Raw genomic sequence first — 16,053 nt, forward strand, 5'->3', positions numbered from 1 at the left:
GGTGATACAATTAAAAACAAATAGTTTTTTTTAACCTCCTCTTTACCTCCACTTTGCTTGCTTGCTTGCTGCCGTGCCACGTGATCTGCATCTCGCACGGCGCTTCGAACATCTAAAAGCCTGTACAGCAGCTGTCCTACTCTTTGTCTTTTATTTCCAGTCCCGGGCCTGGTTAAATCTCTTGGCACAAAGTCTCGTCTCACGGGACGTGAGTTCTTGATATTTTTTAGTTTATAATTTAAAAATGGAATAAGAATCTGAAAATCTAACAACATCAGATTAAAGTTCGATACATTCTGAAAAGAATGATACTAAACATATACAAGTGGAACCTCGGTTTGCGAACAAAATTCGTTCCAGAAACGTGCTCGCAATCCAAAACACTCGTATATCAAAGCAAATTTCCCCATAAGAAATAATGGAAACTCAGATGATTCATTCCACAACCCAAAACTATTCATATAAAAATGATTAATACAAAATATAAAGTAAAATACATAATACAAATTAACCTGCACTTTACCTTTAAAAAGAATCATGGCTGGTGTGAGTTTCTAAACTCATGTGGGATTCCACCCAACAGGACGACACGCGGAAGAGCGTCCCAAAGCAATCGCAGTCTCCCAGCGCTGTAGCAGTTCGTCGTATAGGCGTATCCAAAAAGATCGCAGACATGCTATAAGCGCCTGTCGTCAATGGGTCATACAAGGAACATTATAAAGATCCCGTTGCAATAAATAACAGCGCTGTTGCTGTTTCAAGCTGAATAAAGCTAGTGTTAAAGTACTGAGACTCAGCTTCGTGTTTTGGGGAGCAAGATGGGGACTCGCACTTCACAGCGCACACACACACAGTCACAATGCTGTAGTAAACAGAGAGACGCTGGGCTGAAGAGATAAGGAGAGAGAGAGAGACGCGCTGTAAACAGAGAGACGCGCTGGGCGAGCAAGCAAGCAAGATAAGGAGAGAGAGAGAGACGCGCTGGGCACGCGAGCGAGAAAAGGAGAGAGAGAGAAGAACCATCAGCTCAGTTGTGATCACATGACGCTCAGCAGACAAAGTGTATCCATACTGCTCGTATTGCAAGACATCGCTCGTTTATCAAGTCAAAATTTATTAAAAATTTTTGCTCGTCTTGCAAAACACTTGCAGACCAAGTTACTCGTAAACCGAGGTTCCACTTGTATATGTAGGTTTTAAAATAAGCCCGATTTAAAGTGTGACAAAAAAGTCACATAAAATCGTTGCACTTTTAGGCTTAGGATTTTAGATATTGTCACACACGTGCGCATGGGAGGCAGCTAAAGGGCAATTCTGAATCTGACTGGGATGTGGCAGAGTGCACGGACTCTTTTTCTCACTTTCCTGCAGACCATTCACGGGAAGCTGAAGCTCCACCTGCTCCTGTTGACATCATTTCCGGGTCCGGAACTATAGAGGAAGGCCTTGCCAACTCTGGCCCCCTTCATGTCACGTCCAGGCTCGAACCTGTGGCTGAAGACCTTTCCGATCCCGGCCCCTTTGATGTCACTTCCTTCCCTGACCATTAAAAGCCTCCACCTTTTCCCTATTCCCTCAGTTCAGTTTTGGACTCCAGTTTGTGCACATCAGTGCTGTCATTTACTTGCAGTTTGCAACCAGGAAACCAAATATACGGATGGCTGCCCCAAACCTTGCTATGACTGTTTGTGGAGATTGTGACAATATATAGAGTAGCCTGATATGTCATATGTGACACCCTGCCACCTACAATAATAAGCAGATGACGTATGGCCTGCCTGGACCTTTAAAGAAGTTGCATGTACAGCTGGCACCACAAAGGGGTGTTCTAGTAGGATAGTCCCAGGTATTTTAAAACCCAATTTTGACCCTGAAAGTGACATCTAGGGTCATCTTGGGAGTAGCTGTGGACCTCACCTTGCCCTGAATAGGCCATTTGAGTGTACAGTCAGGAAAAATGGTTTGGCAAGAACTTGACTGGTAGAGGAGAAAGTAAGATGGCAGTTTATTGGTATGGAAGTAGGGAACGGAGCGTTCTGTGAATAGACTTCCTCACAGGCAGATCCCAGGTGGTGATAGTGAGATGCTGTGTCTCCAAACTCTATTATCCTCAATACAGTAGCCTCTCATGTTTGTATTCCAAGCCCTCTGCTATGTTTTCTTTACATCTAAAATGGCACTCTGGCACTGGACAACATGGCAGAAAATAATAGAAGTGTGAAGAGTTATGCATTTAGCGTTTAACAGGACTGGCACTGAAATATTAATGAAATGCCACACTCACAAACACATTCTTGCATATCTGACCAGTACAATGTTGCCATATACCTGAACATACCCATTTTCTTGGGGAAATCGGAGAACTTAGAGTAAACACACCCATGGACACAAGGAGAAATATTCCCAAATTCCTGTGCAGAATTACTGATCATTACTGAAATACAACTATGCATTTCTGCTTCTTCATCTTCATTTAAAACTCCTGGAGATCTTCCTACTTACTTCATGTGTTTTACTTAAACTAAGCATTCTTGAAACACCAGCCATTTGCCCATTTCCTTTTCATGGTCGTTTCTAACCACTAATGGAAGGAGGTAATGAGTTTATCCTTGCATTAAGAATAAGGTAGGAATCGACTCTGGTGAGGATGACAGTTCAAAATATGGCAGCCAAAGCTTTATAGGTATGTCAGGGTTGAAGTATTACTTCCGATTAGATTTGATTAGGTTAAATTAGATTAGATTGATAGATACTTTATTAATCCCAAGGGGAAATTCACATACTCCAGCAGTAGCATACTGATAAAGAACAATATTAAATTAGGGTTAGGGTTAGGGTTTAGGATTAGTCTTAATTTTATAGTTTTCTTCATGTTTAGGTGGCATTTGGGCTTTCTATCACCGCTATTTAAATTCAAGCTGGGCGACAATGGTTTAACCTAGAATAAACAGCGAAGGAAAGGAGAAAGAGTTACCTCCAGGAATGTGGCTCAAATCCAGCGCAGATTCCTTTACATCTCAAACAAGGCACACCTCGCCCTTCTGGCTGCTGCGACACAGACATCTGGAAAAATGGAAATGCAGCCCCTGTCAGTAACCTGCTCATTTGTTTTAATCGTAACTTTCACTGGAGTTGAGTATACCAGTTTAAAACTGTCTGCTTTACACAGTGGCTTAGGAGGGAGAGTTAATGAATAATTATTATTTTATAGCCTAAAACAGCTGTCTCTTTCTGCCAGGCATCTTAACAAGTTCTAAAGTCTAATTTGTAGAAGGCAAATCACTTGTAAATTTTCATTGCGTGACTTTCATTCAAAAATGATAGCTCACAAAGTTTCGCTTCAGGTCTGAGAAATGGATGCAAAAAGCAAGCCAGTAGTGTTTTTCTATAGAATTTGCCTTTGTACAGTGGGTTCTCTATGGGAAATTATATATATATATATATATATATATATATATATATATATATATATATATATATATATATATATATATATATATATATATATATATATATACACACACACACATACACACACACTATTTTATATATAAATGTCTACCCGTGGAAGTGTGTGTGTCTGTCTGTTCGGCCCGGAAGTGTGAGGCTACATCATGAAGCTCAAAGAAAGCGACTCTATCGCCAAAGTGAAACCAGCGCCGGTAATACACAAACGAGGCGAGCACATCAGGCAAAAGGAAACCTCAGAGGAGAGAAAAACTCACTTAGCCGCTGATAGACAACTGAGGCGAGCACATCGGCAAAACAAAACCGACGAGGAGCCGCTAATATACAACTGATGCGAAGAAGAAAGAGTGGCGTGTCGAAAAGAGACATGCAAGCGTTGGAGAGAAAAGAAGGCAAAAAAGGATGCACACTAATCTATGTGCAAATTCAGAAAATAAGGAAAGTAATAATCAGCCCAGACGTCCTACAAGAGTCCCTTTAACGTCCCGCAAGACAAAGCAGTGACACCAAAGGGCAGCTGCTGTGCAGGGTTTTAAATGATTGACGCACAGCGCGACAAGCAGAACACGCAGCTCAGCAGCTGATCCGTCCGCATCTCCTTAGCTTGCATTCAATCCCCCACCCCCACTTCACAACATAAGCGGTAGAGATGCGAAGTGGCAGGCACTTAGCGTGCCCCAAATACAGTGGGGAGGGGGGTAAGTGAGTGAAGCAAGAACAGCTGCTGTACAGGCTTTGAAATGACTGACCCGCAGAACATGCAGCACAGCAGGAGGAGCAGTAAGCAAGCAGGTGATCCGACCGCATCCCCAAAGCATGCGTTCAGCCACCCCCTTCACAATGTTAGCGGCAGAGATGCGAAGTGGCTGGCGTGTGGTGCACCCCGGGGTGAGGAGGAAGGGAGTGGGCTCACAAAGCAAGCAGGGGGCAAAGCCCCCTAGTATATATAAGTACTACACACACACACGTATACATATACATGATTACAACAATTGAGGGTCTCAGAAGCCAGACCCTGGGACTCGAGACAGGGGACAGTCCTGGGCAGGATGCTAGTCCATCAGAGGGCTCATTCACACATACACCAACACAGGACTAATTTGGAATTGCCAAAGGACATAACCATAGACCAATAAGAATATGCAAACTCCACACTGACAACAGAGAGAGCAGTCCTTTATAGGTAAGGTGAGTGCTATTCACACAGGGAATTGGCACAGTTATACTCGTTTGACTGTTTCAAGTGAATACTGGGGTAGAAGGAACTGATCGTCTTCCCAGGACCTGTGTGAGTAGTAAATGGCTTTTGAGATACTGAAACACCTGCTAAAACGGTAAGATCAGCAACCACTCAGGATGGTTTGAAAAAAGCGCATACCTTGTTGTATCGTACCTGGGATGCCTTTAAAGGCTACATTGAACTCTCACTGCATTTGCCATGCACCTACCTCTGATGCTGATGATTCTTGGAAGTGAAAGCCATTCTCAGTAAAATATCCTACTCAGTTTTTGTTTTCATACCCTTTTTTTAATTTCCATTGGCAGTGGGCACCAAAAGATTCCACTTACACATGTTGTCTAGTCTCTGACTAGAAAAGGTAATGCCTTGACAAAACACTAGCTCATCATCATCCTGTTATAGTCTTCCCTCTTCATTCATCTCCTTTAACACACTTTCCCTAATTTCTTCATCATCTGTAAAAGATCTGCTCTGTAAAATGAGACCTATCGTTGATGTACTGGAACTCATCCCCACAACACATTCATCAAATCCCTGCTGTCACAACAATAATAAATACATTCCTTAATTACAGACTCTGCGCCAGTTGCTTTGAGATTTGCTTCTGTAATCCAACAATAAAAAAGACAGGACCTGAGGTTAACAATCCATACTATCTTCACCCCTGTTTTTCTCCGTTACATTTTCTATCTACAGTTGTTGAGCTTGGTGTGACTTCCCAACTCAGTAGTTACTTGACTTGTAACAACGTGATGGAACCATTTCATGGATTGCTCAATGTAGTTATGGCTACAGATAAATTGTATTAGACCTTCGAGCAACATTTGATACTGTCAATCAAAATCTTCTACAATCCAGAATGGCGAGCATCTGGGACATTTCTGGCACTGCTCTCCAGTGGTTTAAGTTCTGTTTAACTGACAGGCAAGTGTTTGTCCACCTTGGCAGTCACACAAGGAGTTCAAGGCCTGTCCTTGGCATATTATATTATATTATATTATATTATATTATATTATATTATATTATATTATATTATAGCACTGCTATAACGATAACGTGCAGTGAATACACTTGACGTGAGCATTCCTAGTTTTCAGACTCTTTCTCTCTCAGTTTACCATTCGTTTGCTCAGAGGTTGATGCGCCTGCTCCTTCCTGATCAGCTCTTCTTTTCTCCACCCTAGCGGCCTGCTGCTTCTCTTCTTTCGTCGGCATCTTTTCGCGCTAAAACTGATTAAGTTAGTTTTTGTGTTCCAATTACTTAGTACGTTTTCTTTAATTATTCACTTAAGCTGGCACTTAAGTCTTCAATCTGCCTCAAGAATGATTAGTGAAGGTGGGAGGGAATGAGAATGGCGCCCATATGCATGCGCTGCATGGCCGCCCTGTTGCGTGCTGCCGAGAGTTGATTCTGCAATAAAATAGAATAAAAATAAAAAGAGTAATAGAAATCGTCACCCCGAAAGCAGATAGTAGACATCATGTAGTATATGTGTAGCAAATTTCAAGTCAATAGGTGCGAGCTACAGGCGATTTCAAATCCTGGACAGACAAACGGACAGCCACAGTAGTGTATTATATAAGAAGATTATATTATACTAGCTGTGTAAGCCTGTGCTGTAAAAAGCACGAGGTCCTAGAAACTACTGAAATTGTCAGAAAAAAAACTGAAATGTCGAGATGTCAGGTAACTGAAAGTTTCTTCAGAGGTTTCGTTTTGCCGCCGTGCTTGCCTCTCTTGTGTATTAGAGGCAGGAGGAAAAGTAAATGGGATACCGTTTTGCCGATGTGTTCGCCTTGCTCCTGTATTAGCTGCTAAGCGACTTTGTCTTTCTTCGGCGGTTTCGCTTTGCCGCAACAGAGTGAAGCTGCAGACGTGCTGGCCTCGCTTGCATATCCTCAGAGGTGGAGCCCTTACTTCTCACTTCCGGGCCGGACAGACACAGACTTCCACGCATAGACGTTTATATATTATATTATACTAGCAAAATATCCACGCTTCAGAACGGAGAATTAGTGTGTTAAAGAAGTTATGAAAAAGAAAAGGAAACATTTTAAAAATAAATGTAATTGTCGTAGGCTTATTTTACTATTGACAGTGGATTTGATGATTGTAACGAAAAGGCAGGAGTCACCAGCAGGAAGACGTGAAGCAAGGCGAACAATAACAGGCTTGACACAGTGGAGTAAAGAAGAAGGGAGCAGTGAGCACGACGAACAGCTGAGGAAAGTAAGGACGTGAGTGAGGAGGCACATGAGCACGGGTTGTCGTTAATGTATATAGGCAGGGAGCCAACCACGTGGTAGGTGCGCAGAAAAAGGAAGGGGGACCGGGGGTTGCCCTTGTGCGTCTCTGCCATGAAATAAATCCTCTGTTAAGGGAAATAAGGAATGAAACCGCCAAAAGGAGTGGTCAGTTCCAAAAGTTCCTTTCGGCATAATGGGGAGAACCACCAAAAAGAAGACGTTATTTTCGAAAGTTCGTTATGAGGCATGGCGTGAAATGAAACATACTTAACGTTTGTAAGTACACTGTGAAGGATAAGCATGGGAAATTTGGGCTTCCTACCTAAATTAGAAGACGCAGAAATAGTGAGGAGGGGTTTCCCCTACCTATATATACAGTTTAGGGGGTACACCCATTTCCCCCCCGTTGGGTGTTGCAATAGGACATGAAACATACCTAACGTTTGTAAGTACACTGCAAGGAATGAGCAGGCGAAATTTCAGCTTCCCACCGATATGGAAAGTGGGAGAATTAGTGAAGAGTCAGTGAGGGCTTGGCCTTTAATATGTATATTATATTATATTATACTATATTATATTATATTATATTATATTATAACTCCTGCTAAATTAAATCTCAGCTAAATAATTATGCACAAGTGTCAGACATTATTAAAAAACAGCGAAGGACCAATGGCGATGGATATAATATATATTTACAGAATACAGAAGACTACTATGGAATCAGAAAAAGTTATTTTATAGTTTGTGGGCATAATAAAACAAATGCACATTTTAATACATTAACAAAGGAGTGAAGTAAAGACTGAACGGTGTCAGTAGCTTACATTTTACAGAACAATGCTGGACAGTATTGTTTGATGATAAGAGATCATTTTATTCTAATAAATGATCATTTTTGAATATCACTTACATAGTGTTTGTAATTATACTTCTGCATATATACTGTATCTGCATATAAAACATGAGTAAAATCAAGATGGAAAAAGGATACAAGGCAGAACTCTAATCACCCGTCTGCCATCTGTACAATTCTACCATCACCATAGACTGGCACTAACTAATCTGCTTGCCAACTACTAAATGTGAATCATTATTAGTGTTTTTCTGCTTTTCCACCAATCATGTTAACTTAAGTTAAGTTAGAATTTTTGTCAGCCATGAGATTAATCCATTAGTTAAGAACTTTTTTCCTTAGTCTTTCTGCAAATTGTCCAATATTTTTTTTGTCAGTCAATGCGTTAATCAGGGACATATAGCTTTATGGTGTTCCAACAATGATGGATGGATTAAAAGCCAGAAGTCTGTATGACCATCAACATCAAGTGACTCGGTGAGAACCCCAACTACAAAGAGGACAGTTTCATTTATGTTAGGTAGAATGTCCAGAGGGGACTGGGCGGTCCCGTGGCCTGGAACCCCTGCAGATTTTATTTTTTTTCTCCAGCGGTCTGGAGATTTTTTTTTCTGTTTTTTCTGTCCACCCTGGCCATCGGACCTTACTCCTTTTCTATGTTAACTACTGTTGTTTTATTTTAATTTCTTATTTTGTCTTTTATTTTTCTTTTCTTCAGTATGTAAAGCACTTTGAACTACTTTTTGTATGAAAATGTGCTATATAAATAAATGTTGTTGTTGTTATGTTGTATAATATTATTATTTGGCCAACACTTTTATCCAAGGTGACTTACAACATTTGGGATACAATTGGTTACATTCCTTTTGTTTTTCCAACCGGAGAGGTTCACTTGCTCAGGTCACAGTGTCAGCTGCTGGATTTGAACTCACAACCTTAGGGTTTGAAGTCCAAATCCTTAACCACTATGCCACACTTATAACAGTATACAATATAATATTCGAGTAGCACGGTGGTATAACGGTTAGCACTACTATCTTACAACTTCATAAGCCTGAATTCAAGTTTTGCCCTGGCAACTGTATGGCATTTGCACTCTAAATGATCTTGGTATTAGCGGCTACCCAGGGCTCTTTAAAAATCAATTAAAAAAATTAAAAAAACATAATAATTAATACTGAGAAGAATTTATATTGATAGCTTTCATATCTGAGGGCCTCTTGATATACAGTATTTTTGGTTTTGCTATCAGAGGCAAGAATGTAGCTGTGATCTCTTTGCCAAAAATGTAAAAAGTCTGTTATACCTGCATTTTTATCACTCTTTAATTTAATATTGTTTTTTATCAGTATGCTGCTGCTGAAGTATGGGAGTTTCCCCTTGGGATTAATAAAGTATCTATCTATATATCTATCTCAGGGGTGCCCACACTTTTTTGGCTTGTGAGCTACTTTTAAATTGACCAGGTCGAAATGATCTACCTACATTAAAAATGATAGATAGATAGATAGATAGATAGATAGATATACACAGCATATATATATATATATATATATATATATGGGGAGAAGAGCAGGTGGCCGTGATATCTCTGTCAATCAGCAGCTACCCTCTAAAACACACGTATCTTTGATCTCTCTCTCTCTCTCAAAAACGTCAAACGTTACTTCTTAACAAACTCTAGATGATAATGTCTGCTGAACAAATGGGTATCGCTAGCTAAGCGGAGGCGAGGTTCACTCCAACACACGGTGAGAGGTAGAGCGTCCCCGTCCCCGGTATCGCTAGCTAAGTAATTCTCTCATGAAAAGCAGACAGACATACATACATACATACAGACAGACAGACAGACAGACAGACAGACAGACAGACAAGGATTTTATATATATATACTAGCTGTCCCCCACGGCTCTGCCCATGAGGAGGGCCCTGTCCGGCTCCCCACTCCTGATGTCACTCTTCCCCCTCCCCTCGGCCCACAGCTTCGGTCTCAGGTTAGCACTAATATATAAGAGAACTATGATTCTTAGTGCTATGAGAGAAGTTGCAAAATCAACCAGAATGTTCAAGCAAATAATAGAAAAAACCCGATCTAAATCCATTAAGTAGTTCTCTCGTGAAAAGTGGACAGACATTTTATTTTATATATTGTGGAGGATTGCCGGCTTTTGGTTCCAGTCCTCACCCCCAGGCCGCCAGGAGGAGTTCTCCCGACAGCAGGATTGTGCCCCGAGGTCCAGAAGGGCCTCATGGACTTTGTAGTGTTTATACCTGGATGCTGGATACCTTGGGGGCCACCAGGAGTCGCTGTAAGGGGGCTTGTGGGTTCTTTTGTGCCTTATGACCCGGGAGTACGTCACGGTCACGTGACAGGAAGGAACGACGTGCTCCCGGGGTGAACAAAAGGACTGTTTACCCTGACCCGGTAGGAATAAGGAACTGTGGTCTGATTGGACAGGAACGCCTCCGGGTCAGGGGCTATAAAAGGACTAGAAACCAGTCCAGACATTGAGCTGTGCTGGGAGGGAGAGGAGCAAAGTGTCTGGGCGAGGAGGAGTGATTAGTGTGCTGTATTGGTTTATTGTTTATGAGTAGTGTGGAAGGTGCTTGGTGCACATTGGTGTTAAAAAATAAAGAGTCTTGGACTTTTACCTGGTGTCTGGAGTTGTACCTGAGGGTTCAAGGGAGCACTAGCGCCCCCTACTGCCACAATATATATATATATATATATATATACACACACCTGTATATATATATATATATATATATATATATATATATACACAGAGAGAGAGAAAGAGAGATGGACTGCAGTGATGTGTCCCGGTTTGCCCTGCAATGGCTTGGTACACCATCCAGATTTGTTTCCTGCCCTGTCCTCACTGTTTTGCAGATACGTTGTGACCCCCTATGACAATAAAATTGGATTCAGTAGGATCACAAAATGCAAAATGGATAGATTTTCTAAACCAGATTTTTCCATTAAAGGATTGTGGGAAGCCTTAATCAATCATGGCAGCATTGGGTAACATATAATTTAAAAGTAAGTTTGGCCAGGCCTCTTTCCACCATCCTAAAAGCATACAAGCATTCTGTACTGTTAGAATACTCTTTCATATCAAACCAGAGTCAAATGCACGTCACTTTCTGATTTGCTTGCCAAAGCCATTACGTGTAAGATAAAAATCGGTTTCCAACACTTACTCTCTAGCACACAAGACCTGCCGTGGCAAACCTGCACAGCAACATTTTATCACATGGGTGCCACGTATTTTTTCTCGCATATACGTTGTATTATCTCGCTGCAACATGATACCTATGTCACGTACACGCAATAGTAAGAAAGCCCTTAGTTCAAATGTTAGGAATGAAGGCGTGCCACTGGCAAACTTATCCAGAAGATATAACTGGGAAGGTGCAAAACAAAAGTCAGAAATTACCTTTAAATGGCACTTTTTTGAATGCACATCCATGCAGGTTAGGTACATTGGCGATCCTAAATTGTGCCTGGTGTGTGTGTGTGTGCCCTGCAGTGGGCTGGTGCCCTGCCCAGGGTTTGTTTCCTGCCTTGTGCCCTGTGTTGGCTGGGATTGGCTCCAGCAGACCGCCGTGACCCTGTACTTAGGATATAGCGGGTTGGATAATGGATGGATGGATAGATGGATTCTTTTTCCATTGTTACCAACAGGTAATAGGTGTTTTTCTTTTCTTTTTTGAAAATCCCCAGCCATTTTAACATCTTTGCATCTGTTCTTCTACAACAAACAAAACGTAAGGCAAAACAAAGGGATAAAGTAGAGGGAAGACATCAAGAGATGGAAAGGCAGTGTAACTAGGGTGGCTGAAGGACAGAGCTAAAAAGAATAAATGAAGCTGCAAGAAATGTGGCAGAAGAGAAGAAGCACGCTCACGGGAATGAAAGACAAGCTGGAAATGGTTTGCTACAGAGTTGAATTTGTGACACAAGAATTGTTTAAACTGTTATGACTCTGCAAAAAACAGAGTAGTAACAAATGTCTGAAAGAAGGAGAAAACGAGTGCAGCCAAAAACAAGTGCTGCGGGACTTCAGGTGTTGTCAGATGATTTCACATTCCTTTGCTTTTAAGGAGGATACTAAGATGCCTGCTTTCTAAACATGCCAGAAAGAAAGCAAAGAATCCGGTGCTACTACTGAAGCAGTAATTTAGAGTGACGTAACTCCTTACTGAGGTGGCGGGGTGGCACGACGGTTAGTGCTGTGGACTTATATTGTCAGAGCCGGGGTTCAAATTTCACATCTGGTCATTGTCATTTTCAAAATTAGTGAATAGATAAATGCCTCGGGTTATTAATGAATACAATCTACAGTATGCTGTCCAGTAGTCCATCAGTTCTGACTTTGATATTACTGTCGATAAAATGTTAGGGAGAAAAAAGTACAGGATCTTACGTGACAGCATATCCCTCAATTCAAATGAGATTAGGGAGATTTGTAAAATGTGGGAGAGAGTGCAAAATTTTGTAGAAAAGCACCACCCGAACAAGGCTGTGGCGGTGCGAGCGATGAATCTGTTTAACGACAATGCAACGTCAGATTTCCATGAAATCCTCAAAAGGGGGCAAAAGCAACTGTCATTGGATAGGTTCCCTTGTTAAAGTCGCAAAGAAAGAAAAGGATTCCAGTGAGCCAACAGATAGCAGGGATTCCGTTAGTTGGAGTGAAAGTCGTCCTGCACAATAACCCTCCTCCTCCTCCTCAATTTAGAACATTAGAACTCTCGAGAAGAGAACAGGCCATTCAGCCCAACAAAGCTCGCCAGTCCTCTCCACTTATTTCCTCCAAGAAAACATCAAGTCGAGTTTTGAAAGTCCCTAACGTCTTACTGTCCACCACACTACTTGGTCGCTTATTCCAAGTGTCTATCGTTCTTTGTGTAAAGAAAAACTTCCTAATGTTTGTGCGAAATTTACTCTTAAGTTTCCAACTGTGTCCCCGTGTTCTTGATGAACTCCTCCTCTCCTCTCTCTCATCTCCCTCACACCAGCCACGATTCTTTTCAATGGTAAAGCGCAGCTTAATTTGTTTTATGTATTTTTACTTTATATTTTGTATTAATCATTTTTATATGAATATTTTTGGGTTGTAGAACAAATCATCTGAGTTTCCATTATTTCTAATGGGGAAATTCGCTTTGGTATACGAGTGCTTTGGATTGCAAGCACGTTTCCGGAACGAATTACGCTCGCAATCCAAGGCACCACTATATTAGATTCTTAAGTCTATAAATATTAAGTAAACTTCATCCATCCATCCATTTTCTAACCCGCTGAATCCGAATACAGGGTCACGGGGGTCTGCTGGAGCCAATCCCAGCCAACACAGGGCACAAGGCAGGAACCAATCCTGGGCAGGGTGCCAACCCACCGCAGTTAAGTAAACTTGACTATATCAATATTCTATGATTATGTATAATACATTGTATACTGAAAATCTATGTTGTATAATACAGGGTGGGGCATAAAGATCTCCTACATTTTGAAGGGGTATAAAAAAATGAAAAAATTGTATATATTTTTGAAAAGTACATAAAAATAGTTTTGTTTTAATTGGTTTTAAAAAATTGTATCCGACAAATGGCGGCCATCATTGGCAATACATTGCTGAAGACATTCCCAGAAGTTCTCCATCATTCTCTGGGTCATCTCGGGCACAATGGCGTCGATTTCCCATCTGATCCTTTCCTTCAAATCCTCAAGAGATGTTTGAAAACATTTTCCTTTAGGTATCTCCAAAGGAAAAAAGTCACATGGGCTTAAATCCGGTGACCGTGCCGGCCATCCCACGTCTCCCGTTAAAGAGATCAAATGCCCAGGGAACGCTCCGAGCGAACGTCGTGCTGTGTGAGCTGTGGCCCCGTCCCGTTGAAACCACACATGTTCTGTATCCACATCGTCCAGGTCTCCAACATTTCAACGTACCAGTTGGAGGTCACTGTTACTGTTGTGCCGCCTTCCTCTAAAATGTACAGGCCGATCACACCAAAGTTGGCAACTGCACACCAAACAGTTACGAGTGGAGAGTGGAGCGGTCGTTTGTGGAGGTCATAAGGATTATGTTCAGCCTGCTAGTGAAAAGTCTGCTTGTTAACGGCTCCATTGATATGGAAGTGAGCCTCATCGCTACTCAGAAGAACAGCTGCCACGGGGACCCGTTCAAGAATTTCCACACTTAGTGCTCTGCGGTTGGCATGACCTCTCTCACTTAATTCTTGAGCCAACATCATTTTGTGAGGATGCAGTTTTAAATCAGCACGCGGAATCCTCCTCAAACTCTTGACTTGATATCCCCAGTGCCATGGCATGCTTACAAGCGGAACGACTGCTGAATGGATGCTCTTACAGCTTCCACCTTTTCTAGGTCTGCCAGGTCATTCTCTTTTCTGTGTGGACCCAGTTGCCCAAAGGTTAGAAATCCACAGCAAAATCGTCTGACGATCTGGTACAGATGCATTTCGACCGAGCGTGAAGCGGGTATGGAACGCTCTCTGTGTCGCTATCATAGAACGGTTGTTCTCATAAAACGCTTTGTGGAAGGTTAGCCTGGACACGAACAGGCAGATGCTGAATGTCTCAAAAATAAACCCTTTATTTACAAAAATCCCGCACACCACACAGTGCCCCTGCACCAAACACCCTTCAAACGTCCCTCTCTCTCTTTGTCTCGGTTTGACTTCCTTCTGCCACCTTTCCACCTCTCTTCTCAAGTGTTGCCTCCTTCCTCCCGACTCTGGCTCATCTTCTCGAGGGAGGTGGCCTCTTTTATGGCCACCCGGATGTGCTCCAGGTGCTCCGTGAGGGTCTTCCGGCGGCACTTCTGGGTGCTCATGTGGCACTTCCGCCACACCAGGAAGTGTCGCCGGAAGGAGTTCCAGGGACACCCGAAGTGCTTCTGTGTGCTCATGCGGCACTTCTGCCACACCAGGCGTGGCGGAAGTGCCGTATGAGCACCCAGAAGCACTCCAGGTGTCCCTGGAATTCCTTCTGGCAGCACTTCCGGGTGTGGCGGAAGTCCTGACATCCAGGGCTCTCCAGTCCTCAGGGTGCCCCCCTGTGGTGGCCACGAGTTTCCATGCTTGGTTCCAACGGCCCCCGTACAGACCAGAGTGGCTGTCCTCTCGTGGTCCAGGAGAGGTATAATCCCTCTCCTGGTGCTTCTAGGCATCCCGGCCGTCCTCCACAGCTTGAACAACAGAGCCAACAATGTTCACCGGTCCAACTCCTGATGGGTACTGAAAACGGTAGAGCCTAACTTACTGAATGAGGCCTACCCCACCTCTCTACCCCGACTACAGCCCGCAGAGTTCTCCTTTGAAATATGGGAGATCTTTATGCCCCACCCTGTACATTTGTGTTTTTTATACTTTAGGTTGAACATCCATCTGTCCATTTTATAAACCTTCATAATCCACAAGTGTTTATCCCTGGCTGCAAGGCTCCAATCAGTTCTGCACATAAAGCTAATTTCCACGAGATACACTTAACCCTCATTCATTCCAGGTCAGTAATTAACCTAACATCCACATCTGTGTGCTGTGGACAGAAACCGGAGTACCTGGAGAAAAGCCATACAGACACGGAGAAGAAGGGTCCGACTCAACACAGAAACGAGTGGGGCACAATGCTGAACTCACGACACTGAAGTGGCAGGGCAGCAGAACTACCCAAAAGTGCCTACTCCTAGAGTGAACGTAACACCTGGAACCACAGAAATCCCACAGCGGGGTAAACCCTAACAAACAAGAGGAAGCAAAGCTGACAAGCTGCAAAAAAATTTGCTTAAATATTTATTATTAACAATAACATTAGGCGTGAAATCTTTTTTTTTTTCTTATATTCAAACCAAGGAGGGTGCAAAAGCTTGGCGATTCTGTTCAGTAAGGCTTTGCAATAACAGTCAACCGCTTTGCCAAGTTTCAGCCTCTGATATGACAGGAAGAATAATTGAGCCGGAGCCATGGCAAGTATCCAGCTCTCCGAGAGCACATTCTTGGCTTCGCTCTTCTTATTTTACAACAATGTGTGGATTTACAATAAAGCTCAAGAGATGGCCGTGGTTATTTTAGATAAAGTGACCAGATTGTTCCCCTTGGCTTCTGGCTTGGGCCTGGCTAACTTATGTAACGGCCAGGATGTTCAATGACCCTACGAATATCTGCCTGTCCCACCCAATGTGTCAGCCCACTGGAGAGTTGAAGCACTGAG

At 42.6% G+C, this 16,053-nt stretch overlaps 1 protein-coding gene across 1 annotated transcript in view; it reads right to left on the minus strand.

Annotated features, from left to right (window-relative positions):
* Positions 1–16,053, minus strand: part of lmcd1 (LIM and cysteine-rich domains 1) — an 87,374-nt gene that overhangs the window by 51,424 nt on the left and 19,897 nt on the right. The window contains exon 2 of the mRNA XM_039773643.1: positions 2,975–3,063. Coding sequence (XP_039629577.1) covers positions 2,975–3,063 — 89 coding nt within the window. The remainder of the gene's footprint in view (positions 1–2,974; positions 3,064–16,053) is intronic.

The sequence above is a fragment of the Polypterus senegalus genome, chromosome 12, assembly GCF_016835505.1.
Source record: "Polypterus senegalus isolate Bchr_013 chromosome 12, ASM1683550v1, whole genome shotgun sequence".
In the NCBI taxonomy this organism is placed as follows: domain Eukaryota; kingdom Metazoa; phylum Chordata; class Cladistia; order Polypteriformes; family Polypteridae; genus Polypterus; species Polypterus senegalus.